Source organism: Hippocampus bargibanti, linkage group LG06 (genome assembly GCF_051943395.1).
Source record: "Hippocampus bargibanti isolate YZ-2025 linkage group LG06, ASM5194339v1, whole genome shotgun sequence".
In the NCBI taxonomy this organism is placed as follows: Eukaryota; Metazoa; Chordata; class Actinopteri; order Syngnathiformes; family Syngnathidae; genus Hippocampus; species Hippocampus bargibanti.
In genome coordinates, this window is record NC_142739.1 from 13,395,747 (window position 1) to 13,419,071 (window position 23,325).

General features: G+C 47.3%; 1 protein-coding gene across 1 annotated transcript in view; it reads right to left on the reverse strand.

The window, feature by feature from the left end:
- Window positions 1–23,325, reverse strand: part of col14a1a (collagen, type XIV, alpha 1a) — a 188,575-nt gene that overhangs the window by 38,697 nt on the left and 126,553 nt on the right. The window contains exons 28-35 of the mRNA XM_088999600.1: window positions 19,263–19,406; window positions 17,921–18,085; window positions 17,810–17,848; window positions 17,586–17,724; window positions 16,914–17,056; window positions 14,321–14,430; window positions 6,145–6,303; window positions 5,221–5,298 (exon numbers count right to left, since the gene is read on the reverse strand). Coding sequence (XP_088855726.1) covers window positions 5,221–5,298; window positions 6,145–6,303; window positions 14,321–14,430; window positions 16,914–17,056; window positions 17,586–17,724; window positions 17,810–17,848; window positions 17,921–18,085; window positions 19,263–19,406 — 977 coding nt within the window. The remainder of the gene's footprint in view (window positions 1–5,220; window positions 5,299–6,144; window positions 6,304–14,320; window positions 14,431–16,913; window positions 17,057–17,585; window positions 17,725–17,809; window positions 17,849–17,920; window positions 18,086–19,262; window positions 19,407–23,325) is intronic.

Here is a 23,325-nt window from a genome sequence, read left to right on the forward strand (position 1 = left end):
AAGAAAACCAAGATTAAAAGTCCGCCAAGGTTAAACAACCACATGCACCGCACACAATGCATACAATTGCATACAACAGCATACAATGCGTTCAACATCATACAACAGTGCATCAAACAACAATGACATTCAACAATTACCCGACACAGAATGGTCGTGCCGGGGGTCCTTTTGAGTGTCACTGATTGGAAACGACCAGCACCTGTGCAGGTGCAGGCGGGGCCGACAGCGCCCCCCCCGTTGGTCGCCAACCAGATCATGACACAAAGAGAAGCCACACCAGAGGTTGAGTTACCAACAGTCCTTATGGAAGGTGACTCTCCTTCCATCAGCCATCAACGACCATCATAAAGGTAAATAAAACTTTATTTTACAGTACAGTTTATTTCTTTAATTACAGTCCTCATGTAATGTGCCTCTCTTTCCAAACACCAATTCCCTCTGACCTCCGACCTCCAACGCCATTCCATCAAGCCATCAATGACCATCACAAAGGTAAATAAAACGACTATTTTACAGTACAGTTTACTCTCCTCCTCCTCCTCCCTGCTCTCCGTACTCTCTCACCTGGTTCTCATATCCTTAATTGTGCCTTCTGGCTATAAAAGCCACCCATTCCGTTCGGTCCGCGCCGGTGTATTCTCCGCAGTTCCCTGTCACCCAGCCGCAGGCAGGTCTGTTACACTGTTCTCCTCCATTGCCTTATTTCCTGTTTTGCTTTATGTCTCAGTAAAGACTCTTCTCGAATTTACCGTCTCCACCGTGTATTTCGGATCCAACCCTTACTACCTTTCTTCGTCCCTCGAGTCCTGTCACCACTCCTCGAATGGACGTGACATAATACACCGGCCACCTATGGATCTCGCCGGTGGAGCCAAATTCGTATCTGCCTTAGGCCATCAGGCGGAGCGTTCGAGCCAGCAGGCGTTAGCGATGAGGCTAAGGTAGCCTTCATCACCAGCTTGCTCACGGGTCAGGCAGAGACCTGGGTGCTGGCCGTTCGAGAGTCCCGACCTGAACTTTGCTTCTCTTATCCGGACTTTGTGGCCGAGCTGCGCCAAGTTTTCCACCACCTGGTCACAAAGGTTGAGGCAGAGGCACTTCTACACGACTGCGTGCAAGGTACCCGTTCGGCCGCGGAATACTCGATCGCCTACCGCATCCTGGCTGCCGGCAGTGGCTACAAGGATCGAGCACTGAGGGGAGTGTTTCGACGCGGATTGAGCGTCGCTCTCAAAGAGGAATTGGCCACCCGCGACACTGGCACCACCCTCAACGAGATGATCGACATCGTCATCAGCCTGGACCATCGCCTTCGGGAGAGGCAGCGGGGGCAAGGGAACCAGCGGCCCAACGAACCCGGAAGCAAGTTGCGGACGACCACACCCGGCGGCAACGAGGGGTCACGGCGTCTGGAGGGGTCCCCCGAACCCATGCAGATGGGAAGTGGGAGCAATCGAGCCAACCCCGGGGTTCGTCGCACTCAAGGCCCCCAGCCGAAGACCTCCAGCACCTGTAAGTCCCCATCTAAACGGCGACCGCGGCGACCACTGGAGGTGGCGAGCACGGCGCCCATTACGCGGTTAGAGTTGGACGGCGAATTAATTGGACCGTCCAACTCCCAGACGATACGGGCGCTAGTGGATTCGGGGGCCAACGGGTGCTTCATCGATCCCCAACTGGTTGAAACATTGGGCTGCGACATAGAGAACCTCAAGACTCCCAAGGAGATTCTTGACCGCGACGGTCGATTGCTAGCAAAGGTTACCCGTATCACCGCACCGCTTAAACTCCGGTTTTAGGGTAACCATGTTGAACACCGACAATTCCTTCTTATGCCGTCCCGCAACGTGCCACTCGTGCTAGGCCTCCCTTGGCTCAGCACCCATGACCCTTGCATCTCATGGGAGGGTCCCACCATACAGGGTTGGAGCCCCTACTGCTATGCCAATTGCCTACGGTCCGCTACGGCAGGGCGAGAACCCTCCCGCGGCGGCGCGCCCAAAGAGATCTGTCTCGAGGGCGTGCCGCATTATTACCATGATCTGCGGGAGGCGTTCAGTAAGGACAACGCGCAATCCCTCCGACCCCACTACCGGATTTCAGACTCTATCATATCTCACACCCGGAACAAGAAGCCCTGATCACATACATTGACTCTTCCCTTGCGGCGGGACTTATCCGACCCTCGCGTTCCCCGCTCGGCGCAGGGTTCTTCTTTATCGAAAAGAAAGATAGATCCCTGCGCCTGTGTGTCGACTATCGCGGTCTGAACGACATCACCATTCGCAACAAATACCCTCTCCCCCTCATGGATTCGGCCTTCGCGCCTCTCCAATCGGCTACCATCTTCACTAAGTTGGATTTGCGTAGCGCATACGACCTGGTTTGCATCAGAGAGGGGGACGAGTAGAAGACCGCATTCAAAACACCCTTGGGACATTTTGAATACCTGGTGATGTCCTTCGGACTCACCAACGCTCCCGCCAACGCTCAGGGACTTTCTCAATGTTTTTGTGTTTGTGTATTTAGACGACATCCTCATTTTCTCTAAATCCACAGAAGAACACCGGCAGCATGTCCGACGGGTCCTGGTGCGTCTCCTGCAAAACCGGCTCTACGTGAAGGCAGAGAAGTGCGAGTTTCACGTCCGCTCTCTGTCTTTTCTGGGGTTCGTCGTGGAGCAAGGGCAACTCCGGGCCGATCCCGCTAAGACCAAGAGAGCGGTGGTAGAGTGGCCAACCCCGAAGACGTGCAAACAACACCGATTTTTGGCGTTTGCCAACTTCTACCGCCGCTTTATCCGCGGTTATAGTCAGAAAGTACTCCCCCTTACTAATCTCACATCCACCAAGGTCCCCTTCAGGTGGACACCCGACGCAGAGGGGGCGTTTAACCGCCTCTGTCACGCCTTCTCCAACCCTCCGGGTCACCCCGACCCGGACCTCATGTTCGCGGTCGAGGTCGACGCATCAGAGTCCCGGGTGGGGGTGGTCCTATCCCAGCGCTCCCCGGTCGACCAGAAGCTCCACCCATGCGCCTTCTTGTCCCGCCGGCTCAGCCCCACAGAAGCCAACTACGACGTGGGGAACCGGGAACTGCTGGCGGTCATCCTGGCGCTGCAGGAATGGAGACACTGGCTTGAGGGGGCCAAACACCCCTTCACTGTTCATGGACCACAAGAACCTATCTCGCATCCACGAGCCGGCAGAGAAGGAGGAGGTCATCGGCAACATCCTGCCGGCACAACACATCCTGGGCGCCCTGCGGTGGGAGGTTGAGAGGAAAGTTCAGGAGGCCCTGGGGGGTAAACCTATCCCCACGGGTTGCCCGGTGGATCGACTGTTCGTCCCCCCCGCTCTACGCACCGAAGTGCTACTCTGGGGACACACCTCCAGGGTTGCCTGTCACCCGGTGGTCAACAGGACGATCCAGCTCATCGCCCAGCGGTTCTGGTGGCCGGAGTACAGGAAGGACGTCACGGAATTCGTGAAGGCATGCCCCGCCTGTGCTCATGGGAAGGTCTCCCACCAACCCCCGGCGGGACTTCTCCAGCCGCTACCGATTCCCTCCCGACCATGGTCCCATATCTCTGTTGACTTCATCACAGGCGTCCCCCCTTCCCATGGCAAGACGGTCATCCTCACTGTTGTGGACCGCTTCTCTAAGTCGGCCCACTTCATCCCGTTGACCAGGTTGCCGTCCGCCATCGAGACGGCACAACTCCTGGTTAACCATGTCGTCCGTCTCCACGGGATCCCGGCGGACATCGTGTCTGACCGGGGACCGGAGTTCGTGTACAAGGTTTCTGTCGGTCCCTAGGGGCGTCGGCGAGCCTGTCGTCTGGCTACCATCCCCAGACAACGGCCAGACGGAGTGCAAGTACCAGGACCTGGAAGCAGCTCTGCGGTGTGTGTGCCTCCACCGTCCTGCGTCGTGGGCTCTCCACTTGCCATGGGTGGAGTACGCACACAACACACTGGTCTCCACAGTCACAGATCGGTCTCCTTTCATGTCCACCTGTGGGTATCAGCTGCCTCTGTTCCCCACACAGGAGGGCCAGGTGGAAGTCCCGTCCATCGAACACCACCTGAGACAGGCCCATCGAGGGGACCAAAGCCGGCCTGTCGCGCACGGAGACCCGGAACCAACATATTGCGGATCGTCGTCACCGCCAGGCACCAATTTACCAGGTCGGGCACGAGGTATGGCTGTCCACGAGGGACCTCCGGTTGGCCAGGACATCGGCCAAACTGGGTCCACGGTTCTCTGGTCCCTTCCCCATCGAGGCCATCCTCAGCCCGGTCTCGGTGAGGCTCCTGCTCCCACCCACGATGAAGATCCACCCGGTCTTCCACGTCTCCCCCCTCAAGCCTGTGAATTCCTATATTCCTATATGGGTCTGGAGTTATCTGAGCTTGAAATGGGGGCGGGTGTACAAAAGGCAAATGCTCGTGGGAGGGAAAAACATTGCCAGATGTTTAACCAGCGCTTTATCGGCATCCCCCCCTGCAAGAAAAAAACTAAATTCGAACAAACTCGGGAATGGCGCTCTACGTCTTGCTTTTCAATTCCAAAATAAATTCACGAATGGCAATAAATGAGTTAATTGTTTTTTTTCCACAAAAAAAAAAAAAAAAAATCAAAGGAACTGTTCAATTGTCTCAATTCAAATGTTCCTGGTTATCATGGGCCTGGATGAAAGAGAATCGATGCAAATATGGGAAAAACGTGCACTGGTAATTTTTGATTGCTCTTGAGACAGTGATTTTACGACATCGATAAAATTGACATTATATGTATGTAATGCAAAGTAATGGATTATAATTTACTCCAAGCCCTCATTCTGTTGGGGATTTTGCAATGTATACCTCGCTCTCGTGTGTGTACATGAGAACATAATGGAAATGGAAACATCATCCTCTTGGTGCCCATCGCCTGTAATTGGTTTTGCAAACGAAATTAGGCATGGTGAAATGGCAGTAGCGCTTTGCCAGTGGACATCCCCATTCAAAAGGATCCCAAGACATTTGGATATCATCTTTGTTTGGTCGTTCTGGTTTTATCATCACTCGGTTTGATCACAAGCACAATTATGGCTCTGTTTATCTCAGGCTGTGATATCCTCCAAATTACTGCACATTCACGGATGACAAGAGTGTGTGCGTGTGCGTGTGTGTGTGTGTGTGTGTGTGTGTGTGTGTGTATGTGTGTTCTCACCAAAGATGGCAGTTCACAACACTTATCCCTGCTTGCCCATGACGTACTGCAGATGATATCAAACATCTGGAGCTGAAACTGCAAAGACACCCACGTAATGTTAAACACCATGTGTGGTTAGGCTTTTACAACCATAGAGACGTGTGATGTGATGTGAGCATTTTAGGGTTAGTGTTAAGTTTTGGATGGAATAAAAAATCCACATATCCTTCTCCTGTGGCATTAGATGTGTCGTACATGGCTGATAATAGACTTGTAGGTCTCCTTTTCTACATGCACACCAACATCATTGCAGCATTACTGAATAAAGTTTTTTTTTTTAATATTTAAAAGTATTTCTGTGCTTTTTATTTGTTTAATTGTATTTTTTATAAACTATGCCCTTTTCAAAATGTTCTTCTTACACTGTCAAAAATGTGACAGTGAACAGTAAAGAATATGTACCTTTTAATTGTATATAAAAATATTAATCTCCTGAAGGTCTGCTTGTAGATCAAGTCTGAAATGAACCAACCAACTAAATCTTGAATTGCATACCTATTTCTGATAACCGGTGTGTCATTCAGGGCTGCACTCGCGTATACTGAAAGGTTTGGTTGATTTGTCAATGCAAGGGGAAGGAACATGACATTAATTGATTAGTGTTGTTCTGCAGCTACCTTCCTGGGCGAGTGAAAATAGAATCAAATTTGCACGGCAGCTTGTTTTTTGGATGGGAATACCATATGGTTCAATCAGCCAGTAGGGGCTTGGCACAAGCACTATTCATTTTCATTCTTGATGTGGATGGGTGAACATCTCCTTATCTGGAGGGGGTCTGAAATTTTCTTGAAACTTTTGCAGCTGCCTCAATGGTCTCAATGCTATATCATGTTCACGATTGATGTTAATATAGCGAAAGATCATCCAGGACTCCAAACTGACCGAAGCAGAGTTGTCCCGTCCGTCTCGAGACTGCACCATGCGACCCAGGACCTCCGTGCCATCCGTGGTGATGTTCCCGGCTGCGGTGATGGCTTTTTCTCCCACAACGGCGCAGTCCAATACCACCTTCACCGCTGTCTTGCTGATGGTTACATGGAGCTAAACAGAGGCAAGTGTGAAAGACATTTGAGCGTTTCTCAAAACTACTGAACATAACATTACAAACTAATAAAATTAAACAATAAATTACAAGGTGCAGCACAATCTTTTTAGTTTTTGTTCACATTTGTGATCGCCAAGGCTTGTGAGTCATGTCGATCCTCAAGGGATGAACCACGTCACTGCAGGTTGAAATGAAAGGACTAAATATGAATCAACAATTATGTTGTACCTCGCTGGATAGAAGAGCAAATTAGAATAAAACATCAAATAAACCAAAACAAAACAAATACAACCATGCGTATTTGTGATTATTCACAGTCTCAAACATCAACAGCATCAGTTGGTGTTTATAAAGCAACTCGTTTATTTTGGTCTGGCTTATCATTTTCCAGACATGAGACAAATTGCTTTTGGTTCTTCTACTGAGAGTGATGCATTATCAGTCATATTGCACGTATGATTTTGAGAGGAAATGGGGGAATTTTATTAACTCTGTCGGACTGTGGGAGCAAGAATCCAGAACACTGATTTATCATGTGATTGTTATCTTGAAAGAGCACAAACACTGCAAAACAAACAGCAAGGACTGAAAAAAAGAAATGTAATCAGGGAAAAACGTAAACAAGTTTATTCTGATCTGGATTTGATTGTGAATACTGATTTTCAATATAGATTTGAATGTATTACACTCATTTGTATCCCTGAATGCTCTATTTATTGTAAAGGACTTTGGGTGTGGACCTCACAGTGAAGCAGGCTGTGCAGTTTCCTGTTTGTTTTTGTTCCATCTGCAGCTGGAGGGAAGGGTGTTTCCTTCCAGCAGGCACACCTGTTGCTGAATTGTTCCCAATCAAAACATTTCCCAATATTGAAGGAACTGCTAAATTGCCTACTCTCTGTAGTAGTATTGATTATTATGTTTTATAGGCCTCTCGTTTGTAGGTGTTTTGTAAGCATTGGCTTTTGAATCTTGCTTTAACTGTAAATTTGACTCTTGCCATTTTGTTTATATTCGCTGTGTTACTTTACCTTTTTGGTAATAGCTTTTGGTGGATCCTTGTGACAAGCGATTACTGTTTGTACTGTGTTTGTGTGTTTTTGATAATTTAATTTGTCCATACCTGCATTTTTTGGGTTGTAGATCATGATGTGTTTCAAATTCGAACCTAACAGATCCACAGGAGGAATCAAACTTTGACTCGGTGGAGAGCCTCTCAAGAATATTGACAGGAGTGCACGTGCTACACAAATGTAGTACAGTAGCATCAAACATATGGAGCAAAGTCAGTTCTGTCTGCAGAATATTAGAATAACAAAAACCCCATAAAATGTGAAATAACACAAAATAAATTCCACACTAAAAGGGTCTCTGAAAAAAAATATATTTTTAGTGCGCAGTAACTCAATGTGCCTTGGGCATTTTTCACCTTCATGCACAATGCTGTGATGTCAAAACGATAAGTTAAATGATTGGAAACATTCCTGTCTTAGACCTTTGATGGTTGAAAATGAAGGCTATAGGGCACAGGTGTCAAAGTCAAGGCCCGCGGGCAAAATCCGGCCCGCCACATCATTTTTTTCGGCCCGCGAAAGCAAATCAAACTTGTTAAATTCCATGATGATTGCTAAAATCTGAGCCAAAATTTCATATTTTTGGATGTCAACCACAAAAAAAGTCATTATTCTTGACTTCAGATTTAAAAACGAGTTATTCATTAATTTGCTGTGTGCTCCGCGCCCCGCCCCTCCTGTCACCTCCTCCGCCAATCTTGGGAGACGGCCCCTCCAATCATCATTCACCTGGGTTCCCACAGCTGATTGTCATTCACTGATTGTGCCTCCTGACTATATCTGTCTGCCGCTCACTACCGTCTCCGTCGGAGTATTTTTGGTCATTGCCGTTTCCACTTCCGTGTTGCCAGGTCTGCTGTCATTTAGTTATCTTCCTCCACTCTTCCCTGTTTGTTATCATTTGATGCATGTTCCAGTAAAGACTCTTGATCCATCCAAGCCTGTCACGCCGTGTATTTCGGGTCCTACCCTATCGCCAAGAGTCCGTCGCTCGAGTTCTGCCTCCTTGCACTCGAGCGTCGTCACACAATACTCCGACCACCCATGGACCCCGTCGGCGATGACAGGTATTTTGCCGCCCTTGTGCAAGAGGCGGAGCGTTCGAGCCAGCTGGCCCAGGCGATTGAGGAAATGCGCTACGCCACTTCCTCGCTGGCTCAACGCCTCAAGGAGATGGAAACATGCATCGCCACCCTCACTGTTCCTTCCCCCCCGCCTGTGGGCAGGCGCACTCCCCCGCTACCCCAACCCTCACGCTACGCAGGCGAAACCGAGCGCTGCGCTCAATTCCTCATGCAGTGTGCGCTCGTGTTTGAACAACATCCTGACGCCTACGTTAGCGATGAGGCTAAGGTAGCCTTCATCACCAGCCTGCTCGCGGGTGAAGCCGAAACATGGGTGCTGGCGGTACGAGAGTCCCGACCGGAGCTGTGCGCCTCGTATCCGGACTTCGTAGCCGAGATACGCCGGGTGTTTCACCATCCAGTGACGGAGGTCGAGGCGGAAGGGAGAATCCTCGACTGCGTCCAAGGGGCCCGTTCGGCCGTAGAATACTCCGTCGCTTTCCGGATCCAGGCCGCTGGCAGCGGCTACGGCGACCGAGCGTTGAGGGGGGTGTTTCGTCGCGGCTTGAATTCCGACCTAAAGGACGAGTTGGCTACCCGCGACGACCTCGGTCGACCACACCCGGCAGCGACCGCGCGCAGCCCCAGGAGGGACTCCTTGAACCTATGGTGATAGGGGGGGGAGACGACCGCGCCAACCCGAGGGTTCGTCGCACCCGAGGCCCCCAGCCTAGGACCCACGGCCAATGTAAGTCCCCGCCGAAACGGCGTCCGTTGGGGGCTAAGTCCACAACACGAGTCACACGGTTGGAGCTGGAAAGTGAACTATTTGGCCCCTCCAGCTCCCAAAGAGTGCGGGCACTAGTGGACTCGGGGGCCGACGGGTGCATCATCGACCCCCACTTGGCCGACCTTTTGGGCTGCAAACTTATAGATCTCCTTCCCCCTAAGGAGATCGTCGACCTGGATGGCCGATTATTAGCCCGGGTCACCCACCTCACGGCCCCACTTAAGCTCCGAGTGGCAGGCAACCATGTGGAGCACCGCCAATTTTTTGTTATGCCCTCCCGGAACGCGCCATTGGTCTTGGGTCTCCCCTGGCTCAAGGCCCATGACCCATCCATTTCTTGGGAGGGCCCCACCATTCAGGGCTGGAGCCCCTACTGCTACGCAAACTGCCTGCGGTCGGCTACGGCAGGGCGTAACCCCTCCCGCGGTGGCCCGCCCGAGGCCATCTGCCTCAAAGGCGTGCCACATTGCTACCACGACCTGCGGGAGGTGTTCAGCAAAGACAACGCCCAATCCCTGCCGCCCCACCGACCGTATGACTGTGCTATTGACTTGCAGCCAGGGGCTCCATTACCGGACTCCAGACTTTACCACATTTCACAACCGGAACGGGAAGCCCTGAGCACTTACATAGACTCCTCTCTAGCGGCGGGACTCATTCGCCCGTCGCGTTCCCCGCTGGGCGCAGGGTTTTTCTTTATCGACAAAAAGGACGGATCCCTGCGCCCATGCGTTGACTACCGGGGCCTGAACGACATCACCATCCGCAACAAATACCCTCTCCCCCTCATGGATTCGGCCTTCGCGCCCCTTCAGTCCGCCACCATTTTTTCAAAATTAGACCTTCGCAGCGCCTACCATTTGGTCCGAATCCGTGAGGGGGATGAATGGAAAACAGCCTTCAAGACACCTTTAGGGCACTTTGAATACCTGGTGATGCCGTTCGGGCTCACGAACGCGCCTGCCGTATTCCAGAATTTGATAAATGATGTGCTCAGGGACTTCCTCAATGTTTTTGTTTTTGTTTACCTAGATGACATTCTTATTTTTTCTCGCTCTGCAGAAGAACACCGGCAACACGTCCGACGGGTCCTGGCGCGGCTCCTGCAAAACCGGCTCTATGTGAAGGCAGAGAAGTGTGACTTCCATGTCCGCTCTCTGTCGTTCCTGGGGTTTGTTGTGGAGCAGGGGCAGCTCAGGGCCGACCCCGCCAAAACCAAAGCGGTGGTAGAATGGCCGATCCCAAAGACGCGCAAGCAGCTTCAGCGGTTTTTGGGGTTTGCCAACTTCTACCGCCGCTTCATTCGCGGGTATAGTCAGAAGGCACTCCCCCTCACTAACCTCACGTCCACCAAGCTCCCTTTCAGGTGGACTCCCGATGCTGAGGGGGCTTTCAACCGCCTCTGTCGTGCCTTCACCAACCCCCCTGTTCTGCGTCATCCCGACCCGGAGCTCCCGTTCACGGTCGAGGTTGACGCATCCGAGTCCAGAGTAGGGGCCGTCCTTTCCCAGCGCTCTCCCACCGACCAGAAGCTACGCCCATGCACCTTCTTCTCCCGCCGGCTCAGCCCCGCCGAAGCCAATTATGACGTCGGCAATCGGGAACTGCTGGCGGTCGTCCTGGCCCTGCAGGAATGGAGACACTGGCTTGAGGGAGCTAAACACCCCTTCACCGTCTACACGGATCACAAAAACCTGGCGGCCATCCGGTCGGCCAAGAGACTTAACTCACGGCAGGCCCGATGGTCACTCTTCCTCACCCGTTTTGACTTTTCTCTCACCTACTGCCCAGGGTCACAGAACACCAAGCCCGATGCCCTATCCCATATCCATGAGCCGGCAGAAAGGGAGGAGACCACCGCCAACATCCTGCCGGCCCAGCGCATCCTGGGCGCCCTGAGGTGGGAGGTTGAGAGAAAAGTCCAGCAAGCCCAGGGAACTACCACCATCCCCAGGGGCTGTCCCAAGGATCGCCTGTTCGCCCCCCCCCCCCTCTACGCACTGAGGTGCTTATCTGGGGGCACACATCTAAGATAGCCTGCCACCCGGGGGTCAACAGGACGATCCAACTCATCGCCCAACGGTTCTGGTGGCCGGGGTTTAGGAGGGACATCACCCTCTTCGTGAAGGCCTGCCCGACCTGCGCCCGTGGAAAGGCCTCCCACCAGCCCCCGGCCGGACTCCTCCAGCCCCTACCGGTTCCGTCCAGACCCTGGTCCCACATCTCCGTCGACTTCGTGACAGGCGTTCCCCCGTCCCGTGGCAAGACGGTCATCCTCACCGTAGTGGACCGATTCTCCAAGTCGGCCCACTTCGTTCCGTTAACCAGGTTGCCGTCCGCCACCGAGACGGCTCAACTCCTGGTTAACCATGTCGTCCGTCTCCACGGGATTCCGCCGAACATCGTGTCGGACCGGGGACCGCAGTTCGTGTCCAAGGTATGGAAGCGTTTCTGTCGGTCCCTAGGGGCATCGGCGAGCCTGTCGTCTGGTTACCACCCCCAGACCAACGGACAGACGGAGAGGAAGAACCAGGACCTGGAGGCGGCCCTCCGGTGCGTGTGCCTCCACAACCCGGCGTCGTGGGCCCTGCACCTACCCTGGGTGGAGTACGCCCACAACTCCCTGGTCTCCGCAGCCACAGGTCGGTCCCCATTCATGTCCGCCTGTGGCTATCAGCCGCCCTTGTTTCCCACACAGGAAGGCCAGGTGGAGGTCCCGTCTATCGATCATCACCTCAGACGGGCCCACAGAGTCTGGAAGGAGACCAGGGACGCCCTGTCACGCACCGCATCCCGGAACCGGCGGGTGGCAGACCGCCATCGGCGGCAAGCACCCAGCTACCAGGTCGGGCAGGAGGTCTGGCTATCCACGAAGGACCTTCGGCTGGCAGGGTCCTCGGCCAAGCTGGGCCCACGCTTCACGGGTCCCTTCCCCATCGAGGCCATCCTCAGCCCGGTCTCGGTGAGGCTCCGGCTCCCACCCACCATGCGGATCCACCCCGTGTTTCATGTTTCCCTCCTCAAGCCAGTGGAGACCAGCCCCTTAGCCCCCACGCCCGCCCCCCCACCTCCCCCCCGGATATTGGACGACGGACCAGTCTACACCGTGCGGGAGATACTGGACTCCAGGCGCAGGGGCAGAGGAGTGCAGTACCTGGTCGACTGGGAGGGCTATGGACCTGAGGAACGTCAATGGGTCCCACGTTCCTGGATCCTCGACCCATCCCTCACCCGGGCGTTCCATGCGGCTCACCCATCCAAACCTGGTGGGCCGCCGAGAGGCGTCCCTTGAGGGGGGGGGGCACTGTCACATCTCGTTGCCATCCGGGGCGCGCCCCGCCCCTCCTGTCACCTCCTCCGCCAATCTTGGGAGACGGCCCCTCCAATCATCATTCACCTGGGTTCCCACAGCTGATTGTCATTCACTGATTGTGCCTCCTGACTATATCTGTCTGCCGCTCACTACCGTCTCCGTCGGAGTATTTTTGGTCATTGCCGTTTCCACTTCCGTGTTGCCAGGTCTGCTGTCATTTAGTTATCTTCCTCCACTCTTCCCTGTTTGTTATCATTTGATGCATGTTCCAGTAAAGACTCTTGATCCATCCAAGCCTGTCACGCCGTGTATTTCGGGTCCTCCCCTATCGCCAAGAGTCCGTCGCTCGAGTTCTGCCTCCTTGCACTCGAGCGTCGTCACACTATATAGCTTGAACTACAGAAGACTGAAATAACACAAACTAAGGCAGATTTATCGATCACAATTCTATATCATATATCTCTGATACCCTATAAATATTATATACACACACATACACACATATACACACAAAATCTCATTTCACATGCTCATTTTACACTATTTTAGATTTAGGCTCTTCTGCTACATAAGCCTCCCAGCAATTGTTTGATGTGGTCAGCTAAATCTCACGCAAACTAAAATATATCTAAATATCATGATTGTTATTTACTGTGAAATGAAGATCACCAAAGGCAAATATAATAATAATTGCACCCCCTTTTCATGATACATATTGCATTTAGCATGCATACTGCATATGTGGCTTTGCATATATTATTGCACAATAGAAATCTCATTGTGGTTCTTCGTGTGGGGTTCTGCCGCAGCTCTTTGAAAACGTGGGATCGAGTGGGATCCTTGAACTGCTCCAACAGTAAAATGTCCTAAATAATTTATTTTGTGATTTAGCAACTCCATCCTCTCAATTTTCATCACGGTTTTGGTTGAGAAAACTGTTAGTAAAAGTACAATTCACTTTTCGCTGGTTATATCTTTGGTCTTTAAATAAAAATAACAACACACCCTAACCATTTCTTAACTAATTCACTGCCATTCCCATATTTATTCGGGAATTGAAATTTTAGTTTAGGTTTTGTTTTTTCTTGCTTGGTTACCGATAAAACACTGGCAAGAGTTCTGGCAATGTTTTGCCCGTCCACAAGGGGGCACCATTTCCCTTTATTCCAAGTTAGCGCTTTGTTCCAGCTTAAGCTGTTGTTAAAGCGCTATATAAAGCAATATGTATATATTGCATTGCATTTTAGACAGCCACCATCATTTCAAGCTCATATAACTCCAGACCCATAGAATTTAGGAAATAAAATGCCTTTTGTACAGCTAACCCCATTTACACCTTATATTACTGCAGACCAATATACCTCAGTAATTAACTGTTTTTTTATGAAAAAACAGACTCTGGTTTCTTACGCTGTATTGAATGTTTATGTAGTCCTAAAACTCAATATTCTTTGGGTCCGGGAATTCGAGTGACAATGACAAAAACTGGCAGTGGAGTGGACATATTTTTGTACATGTCTGGCATTAAATAAATTAAGCAAGATTGTTAGATTTGTTCCTACTTTTTTCATCTCTAAATGTCACTCACCACAGCAGATTTGAATGGATGCTAAAAAAAATACCCAGGATTTGTTAAAATGACTACTTGACCTCATGATGAGACGCCTCAAAATATCAAAAAGCTTTTATGAATGATACAAAAGCGTTTCCTTTTTAATGGACACTCATAAGAATAAAGTACACCTCAGATATCTCACTTTAAGTAGAAACTCTAACCTTGTGAAAACTTCCATGGAATATATTTTTTATTTGAGTTCCTTCAAAGGTGGCACTTTGAAACTCTCCTTTGTAGTCGTAGGTGAAGAATGTCAAACTCTTTCTCGAGTCTGTGGGAAATTAGCAGAGATGAGTATGATGACATATCTTGCAGATCATATAAGGTAGACAGTAATCTTAGAGGTGCATGCTCTTGAATACAGTATTTTTTTTTGTTGCAAAAACAACCTGCTCAGTTTTGCTTACCACCAGCAGAGAGCTTTTCAATGAACAATATGTACCCCACATACTGTATCAGTATGATCGGGATTTGCGTAGACTTTTTTGTTGAGCTACCATAAATATTGTTTGCCTAAAAAATGTTACTAATGTTGACATGAACACTTAATTTAGTAAGGCCATAGCCATGCCTAATAGAGAAAAAATATTTTGATGCCATATTGTGGCATTTATAGTGGAACAACTAAACTCCACAAGTTTGCGGCAAGGTTTAAATGGTGGGAGAATAGTGTAGAAATTGAAACTGGTGTAAAATTGCACCGCAATAGACTGAAAACCAATACAGTAGTTGTCTTTTCTACTTTTATCTAAAATGATTATATTTGATCAAATGTTACTGAGGGGTCTTGTTAACCATTTGCCGCGTACACGCCGCAGCCTCGCGGGGACACCGAGCAGCCTTGGTTTCCTTGGACAGATGACCGCCGGTTTGCAAGAAAACTCTAAATGATAGCATTGGATAACTTTTAGAAAGGGCAAACGTCCTGTATATAGCGTGATGTTTGATGTGGTCCAGTCACACCAAAATTGGCTTTGAACACGCACCGCCATCCTCCTCGCTAGTTGAAGGTATCTCACTTGGTCTGACCCCAAAATACAGTAACTGCACTATATGTACACTGCTATTACTGGCTGAAAAACAAGGTCTGTAAATAACGTTTACAACCAACCTCATTAACAAAGTGAGTTCTCTATTCTCCCCATGACTCATTGTCTGCACTAAGAATTCTTTTTTCTTTTTCTTAACATACCTCAGCAAATATCGAAATACATTTGTATTCGCTTTTGGGAATTTGCTGCACGTCCCCTGAAGTCCTGATTGAAAGGAAGCCCAACACCCAGAAAGGCCTGTTTTGGGGTAGGTACGATTTACAGACCATGCCTCTTGTCATAAAAGAATCTAAATGTAACCCCAAGTCTGAATTGTCTTTGTCAAATGAAAAGATGCTTCACAACTATGTTCTCATCATAAATACCAAATCCACCTTAAGCAAAGCAAACAGTTTCTCTCTCATTATTGACAATTCGACCGTTTCTCCCCCCTCCCCCCATCAGGTGAAAAGCCGAGGTGTCATCCTTGACAGCACACTATCTTTCCACTCCCATACAAATAACTTAACCCGATTTGCGTACTTCTACCTACGCAATATGAATCGTCTTGTCACCTCCCGGATTGACTATTGCAATTCACTTCTCCTTGGTGTCCCTCAGAAATTCTCCACAAACTTCAACTAGTCCAGAATTATTCAGCGCGGATCATCACCAACCTCATCCTTTCACCACATCACCCCCGTCCTCCAAGAGCTCCACTGGCTCCCGGTCAAATGTAGAATCAACTTTAAAATTCTTCTTTATACATTTAAAGCTATTCATAACCTTGCCCCCCCATACCTATCTGACATTCTTCAAATTTCTATTCCCTCTCGTTCCTTCAAATCCTCTTCCTCCCTCCACCTCTGTGTGCCCCACCCTGCCCGTCTCAGCACGATGGGGGACAGTGCTTTCAGCTACTCTGCCCCCAAACACTGGAACTCACTTCCTCTCAACATTCGTAACATCGATTATCTTCCCACCTTCAAATCCCATCTCAAAACCCACCTATTTAAAATTGCATTTTCTGTGTAGCTCTATCTCTTGTTTTTATTTATAATTTCATCATCAGTGGATCAGGGACCATGATGTCCCTGATCCACTGATGAAGAGACGCTTTGATCCTCTCCTCTTTCATCTGGAACTTCTTTATGTAACAAAGAGGGTACAGAAAGTGCTTAAAAATGAATGTCTCTCTGTGTCTTTGTGTTGTCATGTTATTTGTTATTTAGGTTTTTTTTTTTTTTTGTTCTTTTGACTTCAAGACGGCGCCGCGAGAGTGGCTGCCTTTCCAGCAGCTCCTGTGTTTTGCTTTTCTACTTTCATTTCTTTCATAACTTTGCTGCTGTGAAATGTAAATTTCTCCACTGCGAGACTAATAAAGGCAAATCCAATCCAATCCAATCCAATCCAATCCAATAATTGTTTTGTATTTATTGTATTCTATTTATAATTGTATTTTATTTATTATTGTATCTATGCTTGTTGACTGTAAAGTGTCTTTGAGAGCTTTGAAAGGCGCTTGAAATAAAATGAATTATTATTATTATTATTATTATTATTATTATTATTATTATTATTATTATTATTATATATATAATATAATTTTAAAACATAGCATCATGAAAGATTTATCTTGAGGTGCTGAAAGCGGAGGAGACACCACAAATCCGCAGATTGTGACGACAAGCTAAAGAAGCAACACAAGTTAAAATGAACGCACTGTCCAAGATGAGTCCCACCAATGGCTTCGTGTCCTGATCAAGGATTTCCCACAACGCAAACGGCTCTCGTGGAGTCTCGGGGAGCAGGCGGATCATCATGGAGATGGTGTATTCAGATGGTAAACCTTCAGGATGAAGATATCTGGTACAAACATACAGAAATGGGCAATGACACACCCACACACAAACACACACCCACACGCACATACACGCACACATACACACACACACACACACACAAATAAGTTAACTGTGGCCTGAAGGCATGTTCTCACTAAGTGTCCTTTTCAAGTCTCTTTGCTGCTTGGCTGAGAGCTTTTATGGCGTGTTTGGCTCCCTCGAACTGTCTCAGAGTGCCATCTTTTTTCATCAGAGAATCAAAGATTTAGGGGAGGGGAAAAGCTGCCTCTGAGCACTCGATGTTCAAATGATATCAGATTCTACTTTTCAGCACTAGTGTCAATGTCACGTTTGAAAAACTGAATGCTCCTAGTTAAAGAGGCTAAATTTAAAGCCTACTGACCAACACCACCACAAACGAAATAACATTTACAGCAGACAATTGAAGATTCTCACTGCATTACAAGTGCTTTATTTTTAAGTGTATAAAGTCGAACCTCGTTACAACGTACGCAAATTTCTTTCCCTTGAGCTGACCCATCCTCACTCACTTGGTGGGCTGTGACACCAGAGCATCACGGTGTAGCCTATAACATGGGAAGCTGTTGAATGAGCCTGGCTCCAGAGACACTCCAGATATGGTGCTGTATTCCTTCTCCACCAAACCAAATTTCTCCATCATTCGAAACCCTGCAAGAGACAAGTCCTCGTCGTGCCGTCCTGCCGGTTGTTATGGCCATATTAGGTTGCATTCCCTGTCAATTTCCCTCCTTACCTGCCATGCTGTTTCCACTCATCAGAATGGATGGACAAGCTGGATGTTATAAGTGAAGTAGTTAGATCCTTATACTTGCGTGCATCATGTTGTCAATATGGGGTTACTCACTGGCAGTAGCTGCCTCGCAGACAAAAGTAATGAGCTGTTCTTCGATTTTCTTCACAGCATCCAAATCATCCACGAAGAAAACATGTCTGTCACTAGGTTGGCTGGCAATGTTGACTAGTTCCCCATAATCTGCATCCGCAAAGCCAACTGCAAAAATGATGTATCCTGAGGGATGGAATCAAATGATATTGACGTTCAACAAATATGATGTAAAGGGTTTTCTCACCATTGAAGATTTTGCTTGTGCATAGTAAAAAATGAAACATGAATTAAATGTCAATAAACTATGCACATAGCAACAAGTGTCTGCATCAATTGGATTATGAGGTGTTGGAACGACACAAAACACATCCACAAGCCTCCCCCATCAAAATGGAAGAGAAACAAGTAAACACCTTTACATTTAGGCATAGGATAAAATTTATGAGTATTCAGCATCACTTGTTAGTTTTCTTCTGCTAAAAAAGCCCATTATATCTCATCTCATCTCATTTTCCGTACCGCTTATTAGGGTCGCGGGGGTTGCTGGAGCCTATCTCAGCTGTCTTCGGGCACGAGGCGGGGGACACCCTGAATTGGTTGCCAGCCAATCGCAGGGCACACAAAGACATACAACAGTCACTCTCACACCTAGGGACAATTTAGAGTGGTCAATCTGCCTGCCATGCATGTTTTTGGAGTGTGGGAGGAAACCGGAGGACCCGGAGAAAACCCACGCGGGTCCGGGGAGAACATGCAAACTCCACATAGGGAGGCCGGACCGGGACGCGAACCGGCGACCTCTGCACTGTGAAACCGGTGTGCTAACCACTCGGCTAGCGGGGCCCCCGAGACCATTCTTTATATATATATATATATATATATATATATATATATATATATATATATATATATATATATATATATATATATATATATATAGTAGTGAGAGAGAGAGAGAGAGAGAGAGAGAGAGAGAGAGAGAGAGAGAGAGAGAGAGAGAGAGAGAGAGAGAGAGAGAGAGAGAGAGTTGGTTATTACGTGAAAAACATGGCAATGTTATTGTACTCCCATCCCTGGTTATCCAGGTATTCATTTTCTGATCTGCTTTATTCTCTCTCACAGGGGGCGCGGGGTGTGCTGGAGCCTATCCCAGCTGTCTTTGGGCAGTTGGCAAGGGGACACCCTGAAGTGGTTGCCAGCCAATCGCAGGGCACATAAAGAAAAACAACCATCCACATTCACATTCACACACACATAGGGGCAATTTTGAGAGTTCAATCAGCCTGCAATGTAAGGCCGACACAAATGGCTGGTTATTATCTGGTGATTTATTTTTTTGTATATGGAACAAATTACAAACCGTCCATTTGCATCTCCTTGGATACTTTATTGACGTCATCCTGCGAACGGCCATCAGTGATGACAACCAGGACTTTGGGTACACCCCTCCTGGCTCCCGCATCAGAGGTGAAAATGGACTCTTTCACATGCTTAATGGCTCGACCTGATGAAAGAAAGCAATCTGAATGGAGAATCATCATAACAATAGCAAAAATGTCTATTGACACATTTTCATGCATCTTCATTTGCCGCCTTGCATGACTCGATCGTGTGCGACCATTTTGGCCGTCAGCAGGTGTGAATAATTATACAGTATACTACAATAGTAAATAACTTGAGTGGTTCTACAATTAATTAAAATGTTTTTCCTTTCTTTGGTCGCCCAAGCGTTTTAACTCATTCACTGCCATTCCCGAATGATGATAAAGCGCTGGTCAGACCTCTGACAATATTTCTACCTCCCACGAGGGGGCAGCATTTGCCTGTTGTACAGTCAACCCCATTTACACCTCATATTACTCCATACCCATATAACTTGGGAATTAACAGTTTTTTTTCTGATGAAAGAAGAGAGTCTAAGGTTTCTTATTTTCATGTTTATTATGTTTGTTAAGTTATTATAAGTGCCTTGCACGCTGGGTCCGAAAGGACAGTAATTTCATCTGTGCTGTATGTCATGCATTTTCGCATATTTGACAATAAAGCTGACTTTGATGCTGCATTTAATGTTTATGTAGTCCTCAAACTCAATATTCTGTGGGTCCTGCAATTTGAGGTAAAACGACAAAAACCCTGTCATTGGAGAAGAAACCTTTTTTGCACATTGTCTGGCAGTCTTCTTTTCGTTTCGGCTTTTCCCCTCAGAGGTCGCCACAGCGAATCAGTGACCTCCATCTAACCTCGTTTTGTGCATCCTCTTCTCTCACACCAGCTACCTTCATGTCCTCTTTGACAACAGCCATAAACCTCTGCTTTGGTCCTCCTCTCAGTCTCCTGCCTGGCAGTTCAAGGCTCAGCATCCTTCTCCCGATATAGTCACTCTCTCTCCTCTGGACATGTCCAAACCACCTCAGTCTGGCCTCTCTGACTTTCTCTCCAAAGCCTCTATTTTGAGATGTCCCTCGAATGTACTCTTTCCTGATCCTATCCAACCTGGTCACTCCCAAAGAAAACCTCAACATCTTCAGCTCTTCTACCTCCAGCTCTGCTTCCTGTCTTTTCTTCAGTGGCACTGACTCCAGTCCTAAACATCATGGCTGGTCTCACCACCGTTTTATCCACTTTTCCTTTCCTCCTCGTTGAAACCCTTCTGTCACACATCGCACCTGACATTTTTCTCCAGGTGTTCCAGCCTGCCTGGACACACTTCTTCACCTATTTTCCACACTCTCCATTGCTCTGGACAGTTGACACCAAGTACTTAAAATCCTCCACCTTCTTGTCTAACATCGTTTGTCAGCCTGTCCATCACCATAGCGAATAATAATGGTCTCAGAGCTGACCCCTGGTGGAGTCCCACCTCCACCTTGAATTCCTCCATCACACCAACAGCACACCTCACAACTGTCTTAGAGTCATGATACATGTCTTGCACCGCTCTGACATACTTTTCTGTCACTCCAGACTTCCTAATGCAATACCACAGCTCTTCTCTGGGCACCTTTATACGCTTTGTCCAGATCTACAAAGACACAATGCAGTTCCTTCTAACCTTCTCTGCACATTGTCTGGCAGTGAATGAGTTAAATATAGTCACAAATTAAAATAAATGAATAAATGAATAAATGAATAAAAGAACACTTTCTTCATTCTGTCCACTCAAATAAAATATGGTATGAAGGTTAAAAAAAATGTGTGCATGTCAACGAGAGATACACCAAACTCTGCTGGCAGCTAAGCTCAGGGCACAGTGTCTATGAGCATTTACAATACGTGAATTTAAATGAGCTCCTGTGTCCAGATAAGATTAACCAGATGACAAAAAAAGCCATAAAGCTTAAAAGTCAAGGAACTTTTAAAAGTTGAGTCACAGCCAACTTTAATGGATTTAATCAGTCAATAAAATGCATACAGGCAACTTTGATAGTTGAGAGACCCTCCCATAAGACAAAACATAAAAACTTTATTCATGAGTTGATGCTTAAAGACATTTTTTCCATCATGTGGGATTTCAGCCTATAAATATTTAAAACTCTTGGCCTGACTAACTTTTGAAAAGAGCCATAGTGAATACATCCGTAACACATAAGGCCTCATGATTATTGTCATTCTTTGTCAAACTAGTGTCCTTAATATAAAGACAATCAGATCATGAAACTGTCCATATGTGGCTGATTGATCAGTTCATTATCACCACACAACATGTTGGACCGTCTTACATACTCATTGAGATTAGCATTTAGCGTTTGTGAGGCTCGTTTGTGGACGATCACCATTATTCATTCTTAGAAGTGCTCCAGTCAATTCACATTTTGCTTTCTCCTTCTTCTTGTCAGGATCATTAATGGCGGCAGGGCCTGAATGGAGTCAACTCTTCAACCCCGCAGTTATGACATCCAAAACACCAACTTGTCATTTAACAGTAGCTTTAATGTAGCCCTTGACGTACTATACGAACGCAAGGGTGCAACATTTTTCTGGTCAAATATCAAAAGGCATGTCCCTTTGAGGTACAGCGGAGTGACGATGTTTTGAAAATTTCTCTCAATTGTTAATGTTTTTATGATTCTTTGCATTTTCGTGGTTATGTTTATTCATCAAGACTTTGAAGTATATGTAGTATAACTTTCACAAGGAGCAGAAGAAATGGTTTTGCTAAAATTTGCAGATATATACATTTAGGTCCAGAGAGCACCAAAATCTGCTCTTTACATTTTCTTTCTTCTGATGTAATAATGCAGCTATTAACCCTACAAGGGCACCGTTTGTTCACACTAGAACTCCCAGGTTTGTCGCGTAGACTTATAGCTAAGTGAAATGACATCAACGTCCGCTCCACTTTATACTAATACTAATACTAATACTAATACTAATACTAATAATACATTTCATTTATAAGCTAACCCGCACCAGATGTTTTGTTGCCTTCAGATATTGAATGCAGAAGGATGGTGCATTTTGACACCAAAAACAGTACAGTTTCACATCTCTCTCGAGAAGGAACATAATCATAAAACATGAAAGATATTTTAATTATGTATCCCCCCACTCAAACATATAAATGAACACATGTTAAAGATTTGCAATCACTATTATGATACCCCCAAAAATTACAATATTTAGGTTCCACTCACATAAATGTTCTCATCCAAATGTAAAGCTTTATAATTGGGTGAGGTTGTATTGTTGCATGAAAAGGCTTGAAGTTGAACATTTGGATGTCACAAGTTTAAAACATCAGTTTACGAGGAATGCAAGATTTCATCCATTCATTAATCCTCTAAATGATGCTAGAGCCAATCAAAGAGCCAAAACAGCCAATTATTTTAATTGCCAAAGTAATATGGCATACCCTTTCTACACGTCAGGCCTATTTGTGAAATACTGTATATTCGATTCCTTGCTGCAACGGTATTAGTCACACATAAGTTTTGCACGGGTACTGTACTTGCAAGTGGTTGTTATGTGAAAATGTATTGATTCTGAGAATTCATGCTTCTAAACTTCCCTCCTCAGTGCAATTTGGAGGATGGAAAACATCGGCCACATTCGTATCACCAGTGCCAAAGTTTCCAAAGTCACCTTGACAGCTGTGTGAGTGTAGAGTGGAAGCACTCCTTCCAAGCGATGATCCTTCCTTGCAGATTGTGCCTTTTCTCTGCATTTACATCACAAGCACTATCCTGGCTAATATAAGCAAGAACATTGAGACTAATTAAAAGCTTCCAGCTGTCATATCGTCATACACTACAGACGCGCAAAATGAGCGCATATTGAATCCAAATGGTGAACATGTAACAAAGATGAAATTACTTTGTTGAAAGTGCTTTTTTCCCCCAGCACCCATTCTACCTTGTACCTTGTATTCTACCACGTGTATGATGGTTGAAAATAATGGCCAACCACATTAAGGCCATGCTAAA